Source organism: Xiphophorus couchianus, chromosome 11, assembly GCF_001444195.1.
Source record: "Xiphophorus couchianus chromosome 11, X_couchianus-1.0, whole genome shotgun sequence".
Classification (NCBI taxonomy): domain Eukaryota; kingdom Metazoa; phylum Chordata; class Actinopteri; order Cyprinodontiformes; family Poeciliidae; genus Xiphophorus; species Xiphophorus couchianus.
In genome coordinates this window covers 20,289,982-20,309,493 of record NC_040238.1, presented here as the reverse complement: position 1 = coordinate 20,309,493, position 19,512 = coordinate 20,289,982, and the positions used below count along the sequence as shown (strand labels likewise).

General features: G+C 36.5%; 1 protein-coding gene across 2 annotated transcripts; it reads left to right on the top strand.

The window, feature by feature from the left end:
- Nucleotides 1-1,446: 1,446 nt before the first annotated feature.
- On the top strand, nucleotides 1,447-15,082 carry scn4bb (sodium channel, voltage-gated, type IV, beta b). 2 transcript variants are annotated; one of them, XM_028032438.1, is made up of 6 exons: nucleotides 1,447-1,874; nucleotides 2,075-2,285; nucleotides 7,486-7,649; nucleotides 7,735-7,954; nucleotides 9,861-9,990; nucleotides 10,200-15,082. In XM_028032438.1, exons 2-6 carry the CDS (start codon nucleotides 2,213-2,215, stop codon nucleotides 10,294-10,296), a joined length of 684 nt encoding a protein of 227 aa, XP_027888239.1. In that variant the 5' UTR covers nucleotides 1,447-1,874; nucleotides 2,075-2,212; the 3' UTR covers nucleotides 10,297-15,082. The 2 variants fall into 2 exon arrangements, with proteins under 2 accessions (XP_027888239.1, XP_027888238.1); XM_028032437.1 differs by having other exon boundaries at nucleotides 1,448-1,874; nucleotides 2,072-2,285.
- Nucleotides 15,083-19,512: the final 4,430 nt, after the last annotated feature.

Here is a 19,512-nt window from a genome sequence, read left to right as displayed (position 1 = left end):
TTGCACTCTACGGCGTTGCAGCTCGCAGAGCTTGTTGTGAACGCTCAAGCCAATCAGCATGACCACCAATGATGTCAGATAAATGATTTTCCTGTAATGGTAAGCTGTTTCTCCACCATTAGCACGTTGAACAGCAAAAACATGAGGATGATTGACAGCGCTAAGAGACTCCTCCTGGCCCTGATTGGTTGTTTTTTGTCAGAAGCTGTTCATTTTTTCAAATGGCAATAGTAGTTCAGGGAAGAGGTGGAGGAGATTGATCTTGTCATAGATTATCTGTCAAATACCATACAAATATGTAAAAAAAAAACCATTTAACATAAAAAAAGTTGCCTACTGCAGCTTCAAGCCCCACATTACCAAAGAATGTTGTACATTTTTGGAAATGACAACTCAGGAATTTTAAGAGGCCATTTTAGAGAGATTTTTGTTTGATTCCTTGAAAACTGTTCAGTGACTCAGAAACTGGAAATGGGGATCATCTCAAGCTATGTATGGGTGTCACATTTCTCAGCCTTCCTGGAAACGTTTTCTGTGAGCTGTTAGAGAAGAGACTCAGACTGGTAGAGAAACCTCAGATCCAGGAGAAACCATGTGGAATGAAACATTTTATAATCTGCTCCTCATGTCTCTTTTCTTTTAGATTATATGGATAGCCTTGTCAAAGGAAAAAAAATTGTATACAATCTTTTTAAGATTTTTATTTATGCTGAATGCAAAAAAAATACATCAACCAAAAGTTACAAAGAAAAAAATATTGAAGCTTTTGCAAAGCACTGACAATTTTGAAGGTACTCTATAAATGTGAAGTAGGTTTAGACTAAGTTGCAAACAAATCCATAACTTTTCTCAGTAAAGGCCATCCCTCGACTAAAATAAAAGCCAAAATCACGTCCATATTTCCAGTTGAAACGTTTCCCAATGTTTACTTTCACAGAATCCTATCTTTGAATTGATCAGTAAATCAGTATTCTATCAATATTCAGATGTTGTTAACTGAAAGAATGGTGGATTTACCAAATTGGAAAAGGAGCTGTCCTGGCATAATTAACTGATACCAATGACTCAAAAAATACTTTTTATCATTTATAAATGATAAAAAGCTGTAGACAAACAAAAGTGTTCTCAAAAGAAAGTCTGCATCATGCAAGGGGAAAACTAAGTATCTACTGTTTTTACTCTTTTGCTGTAATTCTCTCCAGTTAAAATAAGAATGAAAGCCGCCATATTTATGAATGGCGGTGTGTCCCAGCCCAGGCCCTGAAGCAATATCACACACCCTCCTCCTCAGCCAGCACTGCAGAACTTTCCTCTGATCTTCAGAACGCTCAGCCAAGGGTGCCTGAGTTTGTACACACACACACACACACACACCTCAAACCTAACAATGGGGAGGAGGGTTTGGAGGCAGTGGGTGGGAGCAGTATGGGGAGGGAGGAACAAGCTATGAGACGAATGTGGAGGCAGGTGACCAAGTGGGGAAAATAGAAGTGAGGAGGTCTGGCATGCAGCCAGCAAGAGATGACAAGCAAAAAAAAAAAAAAAAAAGAAAGACAAGTTGTGAAACATCTGGAGGGACGACCCTGGGAAGAATTCAGCTTGCTGGGGTTCTGCTGAGTGGGGCTGAAACACTGTGTTCCCTCTGTGTGTCTGCGTTGCTGTTTGCCTTCCTCCTCGTCTCCCTCTCCGTCTCCCAGCCGGTTGTCTCTCCTCCTGGCTGGCGCTGCAATGTGGCTGTCTCTGCAGTGAAAGTGCTGGCTGGCAGATTCTCCTTGTGTGAACCCTGACTCTGCGCAGTGAGAGTTTGCCGCTCTGCTTCCGTCCCGTCCCACACTGACTCAGCTGTGAAGCCAGCCGCCGGGCCACAGGAGCAGGTAGGCAAAAAGAACTGTACTGTATGTTCTTTTAGTTTTTTACAAAAGTAGCTTTTAATTCATTGATTAGTGTTTTGCTTTTTTTTTTTTGTGATGCAGAAAAAGTTTTGACAGTGCACTGACAAATCTTTTTAATTTCTTCCACCTCTCCTCACCCATTTCTCTTCTTCCTCTGCTGCCCTCCGTCTAAACTGCAGCAGCGTTTTTCACATGAGTGCATTTGAAGGTTTCCAAGAGACTTCAAGACGATAGCAGCACTTTTTGGGGGGGATTCCAGCCTCCAAAATTGATCCTACACATCTGGAAAACAGTATCAAAGTGAGCTGGGGCCAGCTGCCATGGAAGTTCAGTGGACTGGGGTCGAACGCTCCAAGCTGGGCTCTCAATATGCAGCCTTCACTTTGCTGCTTGGTAAAGTCAGCCTTTAATCTCTTGACTTCTCTTTCTATGTGATATATATATACATAAAATAAATATATGCTTATATTTATATAAGCATATATAAACATATATTTATTTACATATGTTTTTATCTAATTTTGGTGTTCAAGGAATCTCCTAATGCTTTAGAGTTCTTGCCTCAACTTGTCATTCAAGACACAATGTTATAGCGTTAATAATTAGGCATTAAAGCTACTTGTGGTCTTTTATACATTACCTACAGGCATTTTCACGAGACATGCTGCTGCATCAAATTCTTCCATGACAAAAAAAATCTCCAAAGGATGAATAACTAAAGAGGAAATAACCCGAACATTTTACAAAAACAAACAAGAAACAAAATCTTCAGTTTAAAATTAAATCAGCATTTATGCTTTAAATGTTACCTCTGGTATATTAGATTAAATTCAATTCCGACTGGCTTAGTTTGTGACTCTGTATAAAAAGAAGGCAATCTCAGTTAAGTAAGGTGATCCTGCTGCTATAGGAAGGCTGTATCATGCACTCCTGGCCTGCTCTCTCACAGTTTGTTCTGATTTTTGCAGCAGAGGATGTTGCTGTCGTGTTGTTGCAGGGAATTTCGCATATAGGTCAGATGCTTTCCCATACATGTCTGCCTTACAGTTGTGTTATAGTCTGGAGATGAATATATATTTTTTAATCAGGTCATTTAAAAAAAATGCTAACGGGCGGCTTACCTGACCCACCTTTGCACACATTATCTTGAAAATCATGTCTCTAAGCCTCCTGAACTGCAGCACACATGAATCACTAATAAAACAGCCTGTAATTATGTTGTCCGGTCTTTTCAGTTCAGTAAATTTAATTAGAGATGAGTAAGGGACTTTTTGTTACTTTATTATATAACAACAAAAAGGAGTTGTTTTTTTTTATAGGCCACCTGCAACAACAACAACAAAAAACTGTGCACCAGAATTTAACACATGCAGGTGGATAAGCAGCACAACAAAGTTAGATCTTTATTTGGATATTCATTGTGTTATATATAAATATAAACCTAGTGGATACAGGAGACCTATCTGATCCTATGTGTAAAAGTAATTACTCCCCAATGCCAATTGTTGATTTTTGTCACCAAGGATGACAAGTGTTTGTGATAAATGGCAATGGGTTTTTTGGCCAAATTTTCTTTTAAATTTAAAAATATTCAACCACTATGGAGGTTTTAGAGCACAGACTATGTTTTTTTAATTGTTTTTTTAACTTTATGTCACAGCATTTTAATTAGATTTCAGTACAAACTTTCATTAGGCCACTCCAGAACCATAATGAAGCAGTAAAGGAGCCCAGAGGATCACACTATCACTGTTTTCAACCAGGGCGATATTCATATAGAATGATTTTCTCTGAATTGCTAAACTGTTGTGTTTTATTTTTTTTGTGAAACCAGCATACCAATTGTTCTCATTACTCTACAGAATATTTATAAAAAATATTTCAAGATGTTTTGGATTAGTGTGAGGCAGGCATGTGTTTTCTCACAGGTCAGCTTTGATTTTTCCTGGACGCCATCTTTGCCCGATTATTTTTAATCCTTATTGTTGAATCAGGAGAAATTACATTAACTGAGGCAGGTAGACCTGGTGATCACAGTTGTTCCATGTTTGTGGATAATAAGTCTTACTTTGTTATACTGAAGTGCCACAGGCATAGAAATATGTTTCAGGGTTTCCCCCAGTGTATTATAAGCCTGGCGGGCCATCAGGCTTTACTTGTGCCCCCACCAGGCTAAGAATTGCTTATTTATTTAAGTCTTTTTTAAATGTCTGCACATTTTAGGACATTATAGTTGGTGTTCAGGTATTATTCTTCCAATCTTTGAATAACACATAATTATCAAGTGATACTTTAAAATTTCTTGTCAACTTCAAACATTTTTAACTCAAAAACACGACGGGCCGCTGGATGTATGACTGCCCTAGCACCAACCACCAGGCTTAGCAAGTTTTCTGGGGGAAACCTTGTGTTTGTAATTATTAACTTTTTTTATATGTGCTTTTGTATGTCTTTAATTTGTGGCATGTCTTGTTGCTTTTTGATATCTTAACGCTTACTTCATGTTGTTAGACAGGTTCTGGCTGGGTAATTATCTAATATTACTGACATTGTGTGGCTGGTTAAGTTGAACCAAAATGTTTTTCCCTTCACAGCTGAAATATTCTAAGATTTTTTGCGAACTGCTATTTGTATCAGAGTAATCTTTGCCTGATATTAATGTTTTTTTTAAATTATTAAAAACATTTAGATGTGACAAAACAGAAAAAGAAGGAAGTTTCTTTTACAGGATTCTGTGTTAAGTGCGAAGCTTTTTTATTACCTTTTATCTAAATGAAAATAAAAGCTGTACTTTTGCAACCTGATTTTCTCCTAATTTACCAGTGAATTTTTAAAAAGGAGTATATTCGTCATGTAGGCCAGAAACTAGGGCAGCACTTTTTGTTTTTTTGCTTGTATTGTTATATTTAAAAAGACAAAGATGGGAAAAAAGACGATATCTGGAAACCTGAAAAATAAAAAAAACTCAGCGAGCCAAGTTGTGTGAGTAAGTGAGATTTAATTATTTATAGGAGAAAGCATTGACTTTAAAGAACCAGCTTGCTGCCTGAGGATTACCAGCTGAAATAATCAGGAAGCAAATCAAGCAGTTTGCTTTATTGTCAGCCAAAGACAAAGTCAAAGTTTATTTATATAGCACATTTACAACAACCTCCGCTGACCAAAATGCTTCAAAACAACATCACATCACAGGTAAATGATAAAACAGGAAATAAAATTTGTCTCTTCCATTTAGCATGTCTGAATAGTGTGGCAGGAGCCTCATTTGGCAAGATCTTTCATGGCTAACACCACTTCTGTCATGAATTGTGAGTTTGTGGATGGACCAAAATGCAGACAGGAGCTGGGAGCATGGATTGAATGTTTTAATAATAAAACTGAAATCTTACAAAAAGCATAGGGAGCCAGAGCAGAACAAAAACAGGAACCAGGAACAAAAAGCAAGCAGGGAGATAACTAGACAAGATTTGACAGGAGGAACTAGCAAGGATCATCAGCAGGAGAAAGATTTAAATACTGTGAGGATGAACTGATCTGAGATAAAACAGATCTAATCAAATAAAGAGGCTGAGGAACAGAGAATAATAATGAAACTAGAACCAAATAACCAAAACTGGAAACATCGCAGGATCCTAACTTCATTAGTTTGTATTTCAGAACAACCAGTGTGTCTACGTGAAAGTTGAAATGATTTTGCGCAGCATGAGCGCATGCTAGCTCAGCAGTCTGCTGATTTTAAAAGGCCTCGTTAATTCAGAGTCCAAGAAGTGCAGAGAGGCTGAGGTAGGAGAAGAAACTGTTACTGCAGCAGCAAAAATGTCTTCCTACAGCATAACCTTTATTCTATTCATCCAGAGTTTTCTTTTTTGTTCTAACTATGACTTTAGGCACAGGAGCAGTCTGACCCCAAAAAAGAGAGGAAGTATGTTGCTGATTTTTTTTTTTGCTACCTGCCTAAATATTGGCAGTATTATAAACTTCGCAGCTTATGGTGGACAAAAATACTGAAACTAATGTGTCACACAGATAACTGAAAAAAAAAAAAAAGATTTCACAGGTGTATTTAAATGAAATAACCGATAACAAGATGTTCTTCCCAGCCACTTCCTTTGGCTGCCCTAGCTGTACTTTTCCTACATGCTGTAGTGGTGTTTGGCTGGCGCTGACCTTGACCGTGCTGTTTGTGTAACCCGGGAACACGAAACACAGGGCAGAATCTCAGGATCGCTGGAAACAGTGCAGGGGATGTTGTGGCTGCTCCTTGGTTCAGACGTTCAGTCTGTGATCCCACTGCTGCGTACTCAAAGCTGGGAACTAAATGTTAAAGTGGAACCCATGTTAATATGAAAAAAAATAAAAACAACTTGCTCTTCACATCACTTTTCTTCTGTTTTCTGTTTCTTAATTATTATTTGTTTTACTTTCATGAAGGCAGCAGTAAATCACTGCTACCTCCTGGGGCTGCCTGACCCTGATGATGTTTAGTGTAGAGTTACACCTTTCAAGCACAAGCAGACTGAATCCTTTACTGGCAGTAATGTCACAGCAAGGACATGCTGGTGTCCTGTTACTGAAGCTTCAAGTTCATGAATGTGAATAGGAGATGTTAAAGTAGCAGAATGCTATAGAGAGTTCTGTAAATCAAATGTTTCATCACTAGTATGTCTTTCACAGACATGAATTGTAATGAAAGTAGTTTAAGAATAAAATCTGAATGAATCCCAACAATAATATCAGACACAGACTTTGCATTTGATTATAAAATAACTTCCCTTCAGCAGTTTGTCAGAGGACAAACAAGCTTAATCAAAAGCATGTCCAAACATTGACTAAAAGGACACACTTTAAGATGTTGTAAAAGTTATAAATATTGGTACAAGTGTAACAATGCAACTTTTCGGTTTTATGGGTTGGACACTCCGTACCTCTTGTGACTTTTTTTAGATTTGTCCTACAGCAACTAGCTGCCAGGGGAATCAATATTTCCAGCAAAAAGAACGCCCAATAACATTTGAAACGCCTTCATGAACCTACAGCGAGCACTATTAAACCAATATTGACTTATTTCTTGCATAGGCTTAGAGAACTATGAAATTGCTACAATTTGTTGTTTGTAGCAAAACAAAGAACAAAAACCAAGTTTTACATTTAGAATCTTTAGTTAAAAAGAATGCTGCATATTGTTTTTATAGTGAGGTTATCCGTTCTTGCTGTGCTGAGAAACCAGCTTTATTAACTGACAAAGTCAAAATGTTTTAGTCTGTCTTTAAATTTGCTATTTTAATTCCTTAAGTGTTGCTGCAGTCCTCACATGCTTATACTTTTGTCTCTTTATATGAGCCCTAGAAATATGGTGACAATGTGGCTCAAACTTCTAGATTATTTTCATCAAAATGGCTCACTGAATTTAAATAAATTTAAACAAAGACATCCAGAAAAATGGTTCGGTTTAAAAAAAATAATTTATAAGTAGGCACAAACAAAAGTCAGCGTGTTTTTTTTTTCTGAAGGTCGCAGACAGTGTTGCTGCTGAAGACCAAACGCCTTACATGTTTCGTCATGTTATCTCACCAATATCTCTTTGCTGTCCCAGGTGTTTGGTCTGCTCGGGGCCTGGAGATGTCAGTGGGAAAAGTTCCCTTCCTGGAAGCAGTGAACGGCAGCACAGTCATGTTGCCTTGCACATATGCCAGCTGCATTGGCATCAAAGACCTGTATTTTAACTGGCAATACAATGATAATGGCACAATGCAAAAGGTAAAATCCTTCTTATTTCCATTGAGCGTCTGCTAACTCGACGGTTGAGTTTGTTGCTCGATTGACGGCTTGCTGATTCCATCAGGTGTGTGAAGCTGTGATACCAACAGAGGACGTGGAACCTGATGTGAAAATATTCAGAGAGAGAGTGGAGTTTATTGGAAAGAACCACAAAAACAACATCTCCATCTTGATATGGAACATCACCTTCGAGGACGGAGGCCTGTACACGTGTTTTGGGCGCAATCCCAAAGAGAAGAACAAGAACCACAGTACAGTTTTCCACCTTATTGTTGTGAATGAATGTAAGACTTCAACATTTCTTGCTGGTATTTAGTGATTTAGAAAAGTTTCATACTTGCCAAACCTTTTTTTTTTTTTTTTTACATTTTGCTACAGCGTCAGACTTCAATGTGTTTCATACAAACTTTGAAAAGAAAAACATAAATTTTTAACCTAAATGTGCCTTCCTCTCATGCAGTGAGGCTCTCTTCTTTGCAGGATGGCTAACTCTTCAAATGTTTTGTCATATGATTCATATTTTCTATGATTCTTCTAAAGTTAAACTATCCACTCTCCCCTATCGTCCTTCCTCAACTTGACCTTTACAGTCCTGTAGTTGGAGCAAGGCCCCAGGTTGCACCACATTGTTGATGTATGGCAGACACTCTGCTATATTTTACCTGGTAATTAACGATTACATGCAGAGGCTATAAGAAAATACACAGTCTACAGTTAAAATATCCAAACACAGGCCATATTTATACCAGACCAGCTTCTTCTTCCGTATGTTTGCTGTTCTCTAAATTAGCCGACAATTCTTAAAAAGTGCCGTGTGAACCAGACTTAAGACTCACAAGCTCTACTCGTCTCGACCGCTGGCCTAAGGCTCTCTGACTCTGGTCGCTATGGTTACGTTAACATATCCCTTCAAAATAAGATACAGATGTGCCACAAAAACGAATATTTTACTTTCATGAAAATTTCATCTCACGATAACGACAAATCAATGCGCTTGTTTCTCTGCTAGGAGACGGTCCCAACTGGGAGTGATGGGAGACAATGACACCGGAAGTGTTGCTTATGCTCAGGCTGATTGGTCTCTATGTAGTGAAGCAGTTTGAAGCTTCATTGCCTCATTAGTGAGCCGGTCACCAGATCATGCAGAGCTTGGAATGTGGGAATAACCTACCGGGATAAATCCTTTCTCCTGTCTCTTCTCTTTTACCTTCGCAGAGAAACTTTCCAAAGACATTTGATCTGTTTCTTACTCATTTTGCTGCTTGTGGGATCAACGTTGGCGCGCAAGACGTAACCGAGAGAAACCGGTTATAGGATTCTCAAAATAAAAGATCCTCCAGACTCAATGCATAAAACGGAAATATTTAATTATTTCTTCTGCTGCCCGGTACCAATTGGTCCACAGACTGGTACCGGTTGGGGACGACTGCTCTAAATGGCTTGTGGTGAAATTAAAACAGGATTTCTTTCACATCTTTTTTTTTTTCTTGTTACTCTTACTTAAAATGCATATTAGTATCCTGTTCATGGATTGTATCATCTAAGCTGTGGATCTCTGCAGCTCTCCCAAAGTTACCCTGGGCGTCTCGACTGCCATCTGTTTGTCAGAGTTTTGGTATTGATACTAAATAATATATAGGTGTAACTTTTATTTATGTAAATCTCCTGGCTGGTAATTCATTTTTAACTACTGCCTAATTTACCCACATATTACGAGATCTATCAGTTTTAGTTTTAGTTTTTCATCCTGCTGCTCCATTTGTCTTGATTGTTACTGTTAAGTCTTATCTACATTTAGTTTATCACAAGAAAATAACCTGAAATTGGCCAACTTACAGAAATGGAGCAACTCGACTGGGCTCTGTTGATGCTTCAGTAATATGCATACTCAGGTAAAAGTAAACCAGAACATGCATTTATTATCTGGAGATAAAGTAAAGTGGGCCACATCGATGACAAATGGAATCAGACTGGAGAAAATAATAAGTTGTGTTTATGCTACACAGGGAATAGTAACACATGTTATTGAAATGGTAAACAAGAAGAATTTAAGACTTTAAGGAATGTAAATAAAAAAGATATTCTGATTGAATCATCCCTTTCCATTTTTCTGAGTATGTCTTTGTTATGACACAGATATAAATAATCTATTCAAATGTTTTTAAATGATTTCTTTCTCAATATCTGCAGTAAGGGTGGTGGACAACACGCTGACCATCATCATAGCCTCAGCTGTAGGTGGAGCCATTGCGTTCCTGATGGCCTTTATGTTGCTCAAGAACTTCACTCTCTTTGTTCTTGCCAAACTCGAGGAGAAAAAGTGAGTTTTCAGTTCCTGGCATTTTCTAATGATAGTGCAAATGTTTCGTATTGTTTCATCACATGCCACCACCGCTGCTCGGTGGCATTTCAGTGTGAGCCGTACACATGCTGAAGTTGTTTTCTTAAAGCTGCAAGTTTGTCTTTGAGGTGCTTTGATTTCTTCTGCCGCTCTAACGCGACCTCCTTTTTCGCTTCTCCCCACCGCAGTAAGGAGTGCCTTGTCTCTTCTTCAGGGATCGACAACACTGAGAACGGCCTCTCAGGATCCAAAGCTGATTCCAAACCAACGCCAAAAAAGAAATGAGGCGGGGGCCATGTAAAACTTAAACATGACTCAGATTTAGATCATATTTGCTGAGACTTCTAAATGTAAATGTGTTGACGGGTCATTGTGTCTAATTTAATAACTCTGGTCATGAGGTTTGAATGAGAAAACATACATTTGCACACAATGATACCAAATGTGCTATAAGTGGTAACTGTGCAAATGATATACAACTTAAGATTGTGCAAATATTGAATGTATACAAATTTTACACAATTATGTTGTTCATTGCTTAAGTTATAATTGTGATTAATTCAAACTAATTTATTTAGGACGAATAGCTAAGCAACAAAGCATTACGGCAAGTAATTATAAAGTATACCTGAAATTAATTTGTAGAGGAAAAATAAAATCAGATCTAACAGACCTATTTCGTAATTTAAAAAATGCCTGACGTGGGACAAGCACACAGGTGTATTAATGTCCCTTTTCCACTAAATGTAGGCCGCTCTAAGATTTTCCATTTCCTTCAACACTTTTCAATGTCACGGAACCATGACAACTTTGCAAAAACTATTTTCCAAAGATTTTTTATGTTTTAAGAGTAGAATACAATGTTTTCAGACAATCTGCATGTTTTCCTTACCATTATTAGAGGTTTCCGAATCTCTAACATCAGTTTCAGCCATGGTGTAAAAAGTAAACAGCATACGTATTTTTATGAGCCTATTAGCAGCATTTTTTTTTTTTTTTACTGAGAACTGTGGACTGTCCAGCACACCACCCTTTGCATCCTGAATTTTAATTAGGCACAGCACTCTGTGCACATACCTCTGATTCCACAGAAGTATCATGGACACAATCCGATCCAAAATCTGGGTTTTATTTTCTAAATTTTTGAGTTTTTGGAATGCAGCCCTCATTAATACACCTGTTTTTGTGCTACTACTCAGTTCAAATTTCTGCCACAGAGCCATTGCTCTAACTTATAATGTATGGCAATTATGTTGACATACAACATAATTGCTCCTTACTCTTCCTTAGGTATAAGAATATATCTTACTTGTGCAAGAAGATTTGACTGAAGTAAGAATTTCCCTCCAGGATCTACAATGTCTTTATTCAGAAACAGTTTGGAGATGTTTTACACAATGAATTCCCCCTTTTTTTCTTTCAATTATTCAAATAGCAACAAAAACAAATGATGTTTTCATTTTGTCACTAAGAACTGGTGCAAGTTATGAAAATGTGTAGCTACACGAGTAAAAAAAAATCAAGTTGTATAGCATTTAGCATAGTTGCTCACTGTTTGTTTCCACCAAATATCCACTCAGGCTGTAGCTTCTGCCATTTTAGGCATTAAAAAAATATTTGACTGTTCTTCATCCAAAGTCAAAACAAAAAACTTAATTTAATTGCTTTAGGCTGAGAAAATTTAATACAATTACAGATGAAATGAAGCCCCTTAAAATAAACACCAAATCTCACATAAGAATAATGCATAAACAGATAATTCTGTTGATATTTAGTATTTTTCTACACAAATTAGTCTTATGCTTAGTTTTAGCGAAGGAAAGAGGGCTTTAACCAGTTTTAATGCAAATATCGTATTGTAGAATTCAGCCTAGTTCTTCATGCCATATTTCCTCCTTGCTTGAAAACAACACATGTGCCTGTTAAAGCATAAAAGCTTTAGTGTTTAGTAGGATAGCTAAATATTGCAAAAACAGTGTTTAAACCCTTAACTGTTACAAGACAATAAGCTTTTACATCAAAATGATAGACAATCTCACAATATCTAGATAAATGAATACCATTCAGAGGATGCTGCTTTTCAAATAAATACCTAATGCAATAGGAGCATGTGCAACATGGGCCAGATTTTAGATCTAATGCTTAAATATAATATATAAAGAGATATAAATATACTTTAAGAAACGCACCTTCTCATACTAATACTGGTAGTGTCAGGGCTGAAATTAATTGCAAACCAATTTCATGCTATGCTAATGCCATCAAGCTTACCCTGATTGGGCTAAGCAGTAGTTGCTGTAGATTCGAGAGAAAACAGACTTCTTCCTTACACTGTAAAATCTGCTGGGCTAAAGCCAACTCAATAAAGGTTATGCTGTCTGTCCTGGGTTGAATATGGACTGATCCAGCCATTGAGCAAAACAAGTTTTTCGCCTTGGGCCTAAATTTTCCAACCAAAAACATTGTTGCCAGGTCTTCAGTAAAGGAATTATCTCTTGATCATCCAAAATTTTATAATTTCATCACTCAATTTATAATGTATTTGGCATAGAAGGAAAGGAAATTGGCACTGTTGGGGGAAAAAAGGAGAAAAACAGTAAAAATGTGTTTTTGAGTATGAATTAACTTAAGCTTTTTGCCTGTTTTTAATGTGAAACCCTCAGCCCTTCTCCTATATTCAACACTACCCAAAAATTGGTTGAAGAAATCTTGTCTATATTGACTTTGTGACTGATTGTTTGGTAAAAGTGTGGTTGTTGAACATAGCTAATGCTAATACTTAGCAGATAGAAGGCTAATGTAATATTTATTGACTGAATGTGTTCTCTACTGTAAACTAAAGACAATAGTCTACACTACAGATATAGACATTGTTCTAAATTATTTTTTTTTCATCTTACAAATTCCTATTTAATCTTGTGGAAGAAGTTCAGTGAACTCTAATCAGATTATTCTAAAAAAAATCTATGGAGAATGGCAGAGTTCCTAGTTTCTTCTTCGATCTTCCTCCCTGAGTCAAATTTTTTGAGCCAATTTTTGGATAAAATAACCCAAGTTCTGTTTAAGCAGCAATAATTCAGCAGCATTTAAGGTTGTAGAAAAATAACCCAGCAGTTTTTGTGTGTGTAATATTGGGAGGGATAGTGTTTGTTTGTTTTTTTTAAACACAAGTACTGTACTGATTTTATTAAAATGCATTTCTAATTTAGAACAAAGACGAAAGCACCCATAAACTAAATGTTATTGGGTTTATTGATGTTGCAAATGTCAGACAGTAAGCTGAGCAGAGGGCTCATAGTTCAAGTCTATTGCACAAGAAAAAAGAGGAAGGTGATGGTTTCATTGTTGCAGCTTTTGTGAGACAGGGAAGTTTCCAACAGAGTTTTGCTTTATGGTGAGATCAAAACCTTGCAAAGTACAATTTTAAGTAATAGTAAGAGAATAATGGCTTGAAAAATACTTATACTAACTCTAGAAATTGGAAGACGGGTGCATGTAAACTAAATAAGACAGTACTGTAAAATGAAGTGTAATTTTCTGATGGTTTCCTCATTGCTTTGTAAAGAAAAAAATTATGTGCCTCAAACTTAAATACTAGCTTGAAGCAATATTTTAATGGGGTACTCTGGGCTCTTTAAGAAGATGTATATTTTTGTGTATGTGTAATCCAGATTGGATTTGTCTTTCACATTGTTCATGCAAGTGCAACACAAGAAAAGCAAAAACAAACAGCACAAAAATGTGAGACCATCAGTGGCGGATGTTGCATGTATGGGGCCCTGGGCAAGCAACCACCCCCACTATAACAACCTTTGTTGACTAGCAACAGGTTTGTTAGCTGCTATGTTACATTTTCTGCTTCCATGATAAACAATACATTGCAAGTTTGTGAAGAGAAAATTTCTTCAGATTGTTCGCTTGGCGTAGCTAAAAATAAAAACTCCAGCTAACATGAATAAATGATGAGAGGATGTCTTGCATTGGCACAGTTTGATTGACATCATTTGCGACCATAACTCCTGAAAACCAACCAAAATGCAGGAAATTATCAGAGATTATGGTTTGGGGGAAAAAGGCAGTGCTAAAAGCAGGTAACTTGGTCTCCATTGTGTACTCACATTTAAAAAACAATAGAAAAAAAAAGTTCAAGGTGAAACTGACAGATAAAAAAGTCATATCATAATTTGTTATGGTCCTCCTGCACCTCACTGTCTAACTCCGCCCGGGGTTACTGCCCATGTGGCCCATATCTTAACCGCCACTGGATGCGGATGCCGTCATCGCTGGCAACCAAATCATACATTATTTATTTATTTATATTTTTTTCCTTATTATTTTTAAGCTGACTGATCTTTATTATTTAGTTCTGGTTCACTAGTTCATAGAGCTGTTCAGTTCTCTGCAAAAAGCAAAACGTAAAAACATTTTTTACAAAACAAAAAAAAGTTACATAGAGATTGATTTGTTCTGCAGATTCGCTTCACCCATCAGTAGGAGAAATTGATACATTTAAAGTCCAGTTTTTACTGTGCCTGGGTTGTTCTGTGACTTTGGAAACATTTATAAAAGATTTAGCCAAATTATAGGATTTCACAATAATAATAATAAATTTAAAGTGGGTGAAGTTTCTCTGCTAACTTTAAGTAATTTTACTGTGAGTTGTTTTTTTTTTTTTAAATAGAAATTTTTAAAATTACATTATGACAATAATATTAACAATCTTTTATTAAAGCCGTCAGTGTGTCAAAACAAATGTGGCATTGTAGGCCTTTACATGCAACTCTATGCAAATGACAGCAGCAGGACCTCTGATTTACTGTGACAGCTTTGATACAGCAGTAGTTACCTTAGGAATGTGCGCTGTGGTGATGACATGCAGGTGGGATCCAGAACCCCCTCAACTGGAACAGAAACTGAGAAGCCTGTGGACTCTGTTGCTTCTCTCCCACGGCTCTCTGCATTTAAATATACAGCTGTAACGCTATGGCCTGCACTTAGATGAAGTTACTGTTTTCAACATCTCTTAAATGCATATCAGTTCTGTTTGAAATTAATAAAGTTTTGAATATAATCTCTGTTGTTCTGTTGTATATTTAGGGATGCGCTGTTATCGTTAGCACTACCTGCTTTCAGGCCAAAGAAGTAAATTAAGTTGTAAATGTTTTTAGCTTGCAAAATCCTTAGGTAGACAAAGAGTAAACTTATGCAATAGAAAGAGAACCTTAACACTAAATTTCTCCATCCTATCAATTTGCTTGATTTATTTTAATGATTAATTTCTGAATGTGTGAATCCTACAATACACATATCTACAACTTAAATTGGACCTATAATTATAGGGAGAGTGAAATTTTACGACAGCCAACCATCGCCTAATTATTTTATCTAACATAAAGTGGACATGTGGATAGTATAAATTAGAACAAGACCAAAACTTTCAAAGAATTTAAATAGTTTATCAAAATTGAAGAAAAGAAGAAAAGCTACTTTTACCTAGGCAGAAAACAAGGGATTTTTAGTCACTTTAAATAAGGTGAATCCCGCATTTATTCTGAATTAAAATAGCTAAAAATACTCAAAGGGTGTGTCAGATTAGGAGCACACAATTACAACATCGTTAGCAGGCATTCTATGGTGACTACTCATGAGTCTGGCAAGGCATTTAAATGTGTTAGAAAAATTTGTAATTAACCATCCAACTGTACAGAAAATAGCCCACAAGTTGAAAATATTCAAAGCGACCTATACCACGCACAAGTCTGGCTGTCCAAATAACTTCACTGTAAGAGCAGAAGGAAAAATTCTAAAAGAAGTCTACAACAGGCTCTTACTACTTCTGGCAGGAAAGTGCATGACCATCAGAAAGAGGCTACACACGTTTACATTTTATGAGAGGTGTGCAAGAATTAAATATCTGTTCTCTAGGAAATCCATAAAGCCGAGGTTACAGTTTGCCAAAGACCAGGATGTCTGGAAAACTGGAATAATAATCAGAGAAGAGAATACTACAGTTACCGGGTTAGCCAGATTTCACACATATGAACCATATTTTATTATAAAATCAACAGAGTGCTGCAGTAAAGTTCAAGTGCCAAAGGGTGGCAGCAAAGGACAAAAAAATGTAAACAGTTTTAGAACTTTACTAAGTTAGATTAGACTGTTAGATTCAAGACTTGTTCACACCAGTCAGGATAAAAAGGACTTGTTTTCCACTCTTTTTGTTGTTGTTGTTTTTTTTATATGTGTTATCATAACATAATGCCAAAAAAGGAAAAAAATCCATGAATTCTACTGAAGCAAATATTACAGCCCATCAGTTTGGGAAAAGTTTTGTCATTTTTATAAAATATTTTCAAGTCAAGTGGAACTTTATTGTCATCGTGCCAACACGTAGGCTAGATGAAACTTTGTTCTCTAAAGGTGCAGCAGCTTTACTGTTTTAATGTTATTTCTATCTGCTGTGCCATTTGGAGATTAATAAAATACAACAAAGACTATACATTGTCAGTGGAAGAGCATTACTGTTTTAATATACACATTACCTACTTTAATTAATAATTTTATGTAAAGATTAATATTATAAAAATAACTCAAAACAGGGTTTATTCTGTCGGAATGCATTATTTTGTATTTATTTGTCATAAAAAATATTTTAGCCTTTAATATATCAAACTTTACACATAACTTTGTTTTACCTATTTATGACATTTAAAAAAATATTAAATAAGACTAGCAGTTAGTACTTGAGTATAGTCTTTTTACCAAATATGTTTGTTTTACTCTTACCTAAGTCATTTCTTGGAAAGGTTTACTTTTACTTGAGTAAAAATATGTTGAAGTAATGTTACTCTTGCTACCTCTGCCTGTTGCGTTATTTGCAGGCTATTTAATGCTTTGCATAAACCCAATCCCCTTTTATTTGTCTGCAGATGTCCTCACTCTTGTCATAGACGTATTAATGTCTATGGTTCCGCCACTACAATTTAGCTGACCTTAATATTTCCTGTGTTTTATTTTGGTAATTATTGTCTCGCTTAGTGTTGATATGTGTGTGATAGGCGTGTGTATCGGACATTTATAGAAATACGGAACGAATCGTATCAGTTCACGCAACATTTAACAGCCAAATATGATTTCATATTTAAGGGGACGGGTGGCAACCCCATGCCCTCATGCTAATATTAGCCTTGTATCTGAAATACAAGGCATTTTACATAATTTCATATGCATTAGCTATGTTTATCATACTGGATGGATTAAGTCACTGTAAATTAACATGTTGGTGCCACACATGTTACCGACAGCATTTAAGCTAACCTTAGCACTTTGGATCATTTTAATTTATACACTAATATTAGCATACTGAATGATGTCAGTAGCACATGTGATGTCACCAGCATGTTTACCTACATTGACTTAATCCATTCAGTATGGTAATAAATATGGCAATAATTGCTAATAAATATGAAACTATGTAAAATACTTATTTTACGTACATGCCTAATGTTAGCAGGATGGCTATCAGTAGCATATTGAGTCACTAGCATGTTGATATTACTTGCATCAATTAAGCTAAACTTAGAATTTTGAATAATTTTAATTTATACACTAATGTTAGCATACTAAATGGAGTAATTTTGTGTTAGTCAACATGCTAGCGATAACCTACGTCCTACTGGTAGTATCTACAGGCTAGTGACTCAATATGCTAATGATAACCATAAAGCTAAAATAGCAAGAACAACAAGTACTGATCCGGGCTCTGTGACAAAGGAGTGCAAAGTGATGGTTAGAGAAAGAGAAGCAATTAAAGACCTTGAAGTCTTTAATTGATGCCTATGACATGTGAACGACGTTTCAAACCCGCGGAATTCTATGTTCTCACGCAATAAGTCACGTTTCTATGGAAGCCCGTTTCTGCCACTCTGTAAAAAAATTTAAAAAAAAAGATTCTTTTTTTAAAAAATTTTTAACAGAGTGGCGGAAACGGGCTTCCATACATCTCCTAGACTTATGTTAAAAGCTGTGTTCGAATTCAGGGTCTGCATCCGGGTCCTTCGAAGACCGCGAATATCGACAACCGAAAGAGAGAAGCTATGAATTCGGACAGGTTTAGCCTTTAGCTAGCTGCATAGCCTCCGCCTCAGCGTAATCTATGTTGCCCAGCAACAGTGACAGCGTGAACCACAGAGCGGCGAAGGAAAAAAGGAGCCGAAGTTTGTTTTTTTAGCTATTTGATTTCTGTTAATAATAAATAAATGTTAGCGCTCCATGAGGCGTCTACGTATTCATGTCTACGACTCTTGCTTTTCACATATTTAAAAGAAATCTTTATTGGAACAACAGAAAGAGCAAAGTCAGGGAGGAGACATTAGCCCAGCAGCAGGGATGATTTGTTGAAAGAGATCTGCAGGTTTCAGGGGCAAACCAGGCAGGTATCGTGACATGTTTTTTTTTTCTACAAATATTTCACTCTCATTCACACTTCAAAATATGTTTTGTCTGTATTATAAGCTAGCATAGGCAGCATACTGTTTCCCTTTAGATCGGAAACATTAGCTTCATAATTTCTGTAGCGCTTGAGCTAAAGTTTATGCTAATCTGAGCATATACTCAGCATTTTCTGGTGAGTAATTATGCTTACATGTCGTTTTTTTACGTCATTATTGTTGATTTTGTATTGATGAACAACATGGCTATTTCATTTGAAAGGTTAGATAAACATTTATTTGTGTATTTATGGTAAACAATAAGTTTAGCCTGTACACATTTCTGTTCCACGTTTGACCAGCAGATGGGACCATTGAGCCGCAGGATGGATTTAGACGCTTGGATTTCAGATCGCAGAGGCAGAGAGCGAACCGTGGAGAGAACTTCAGGTAATCTCTGTAAAATTGGGGATACAACTAATATGTGTTCATATCTGCAGTATTACAGCAAGTTTTAACATCGCTGTTATATTTCACTGTTCTTAAATATCGCCAGAAAGTGAAAACGTCCTCAACAACATGAATCTGCAAGAACTTTATCGTACCAATAAAAGCAGGCTTATTGAATTAAAGTTTAAATACGAACATTAAGTTTTTTTTATTATTATTTTGGAGGAAAAAAATCCACAAAGTGATGCAGGACTTGAAACGATCAAGCAGGGCGGATTCTAACATTTTTCCCCATTCAGTTTTTAGTGAGGTGAAGAAATAATAGTTTTCCAAATAATTTATTGCATTATTATCAGTGTTTACTTTGTGTTATTTTGATCTTTGTGGATTTTGCAGCACAATATTTTGATATTTAACATTTAATTAATTATTTTTTGTACCATCTGGGAGGATCCTGTAGCTTTCATTCCTTCATCCATCCTTTATACTTATGCAGTGGAGCTGTTCTCCTAAAATTGGGCAGCAGTTGAAAGAGAAAACAGATTTCCAGAAAGTTCCTCCGTCTTTGAGAGCGTCCCTGTAACCTTTGGTTTGTTTGGCACACTGTGCTCGCTTTGTGAAC

Excerpts from the sequence above, each read along its gene's own strand:
- scn4bb (XM_028032438.1), top strand. The coding sequence starts at position 2,213 with ATGGAAGTTCAGTGGACTGGGGTCGAACGCTCCAAGCTGGGCTCTCAA. Across the intron at positions 2,286-7,485 it reads AGCCTTCACTTTGCTGCTTG|GTGTTTGGTCTGCTCGGGGC; the intron begins GTAAAGTCAGCC and ends TTGCTGTCCCAG. Across the intron at positions 7,955-9,860 it reads CCTTATTGTTGTGAATGAAT|TAAGGGTGGTGGACAACACG; the intron begins GTAAGACTTCAA and ends CAATATCTGCAG.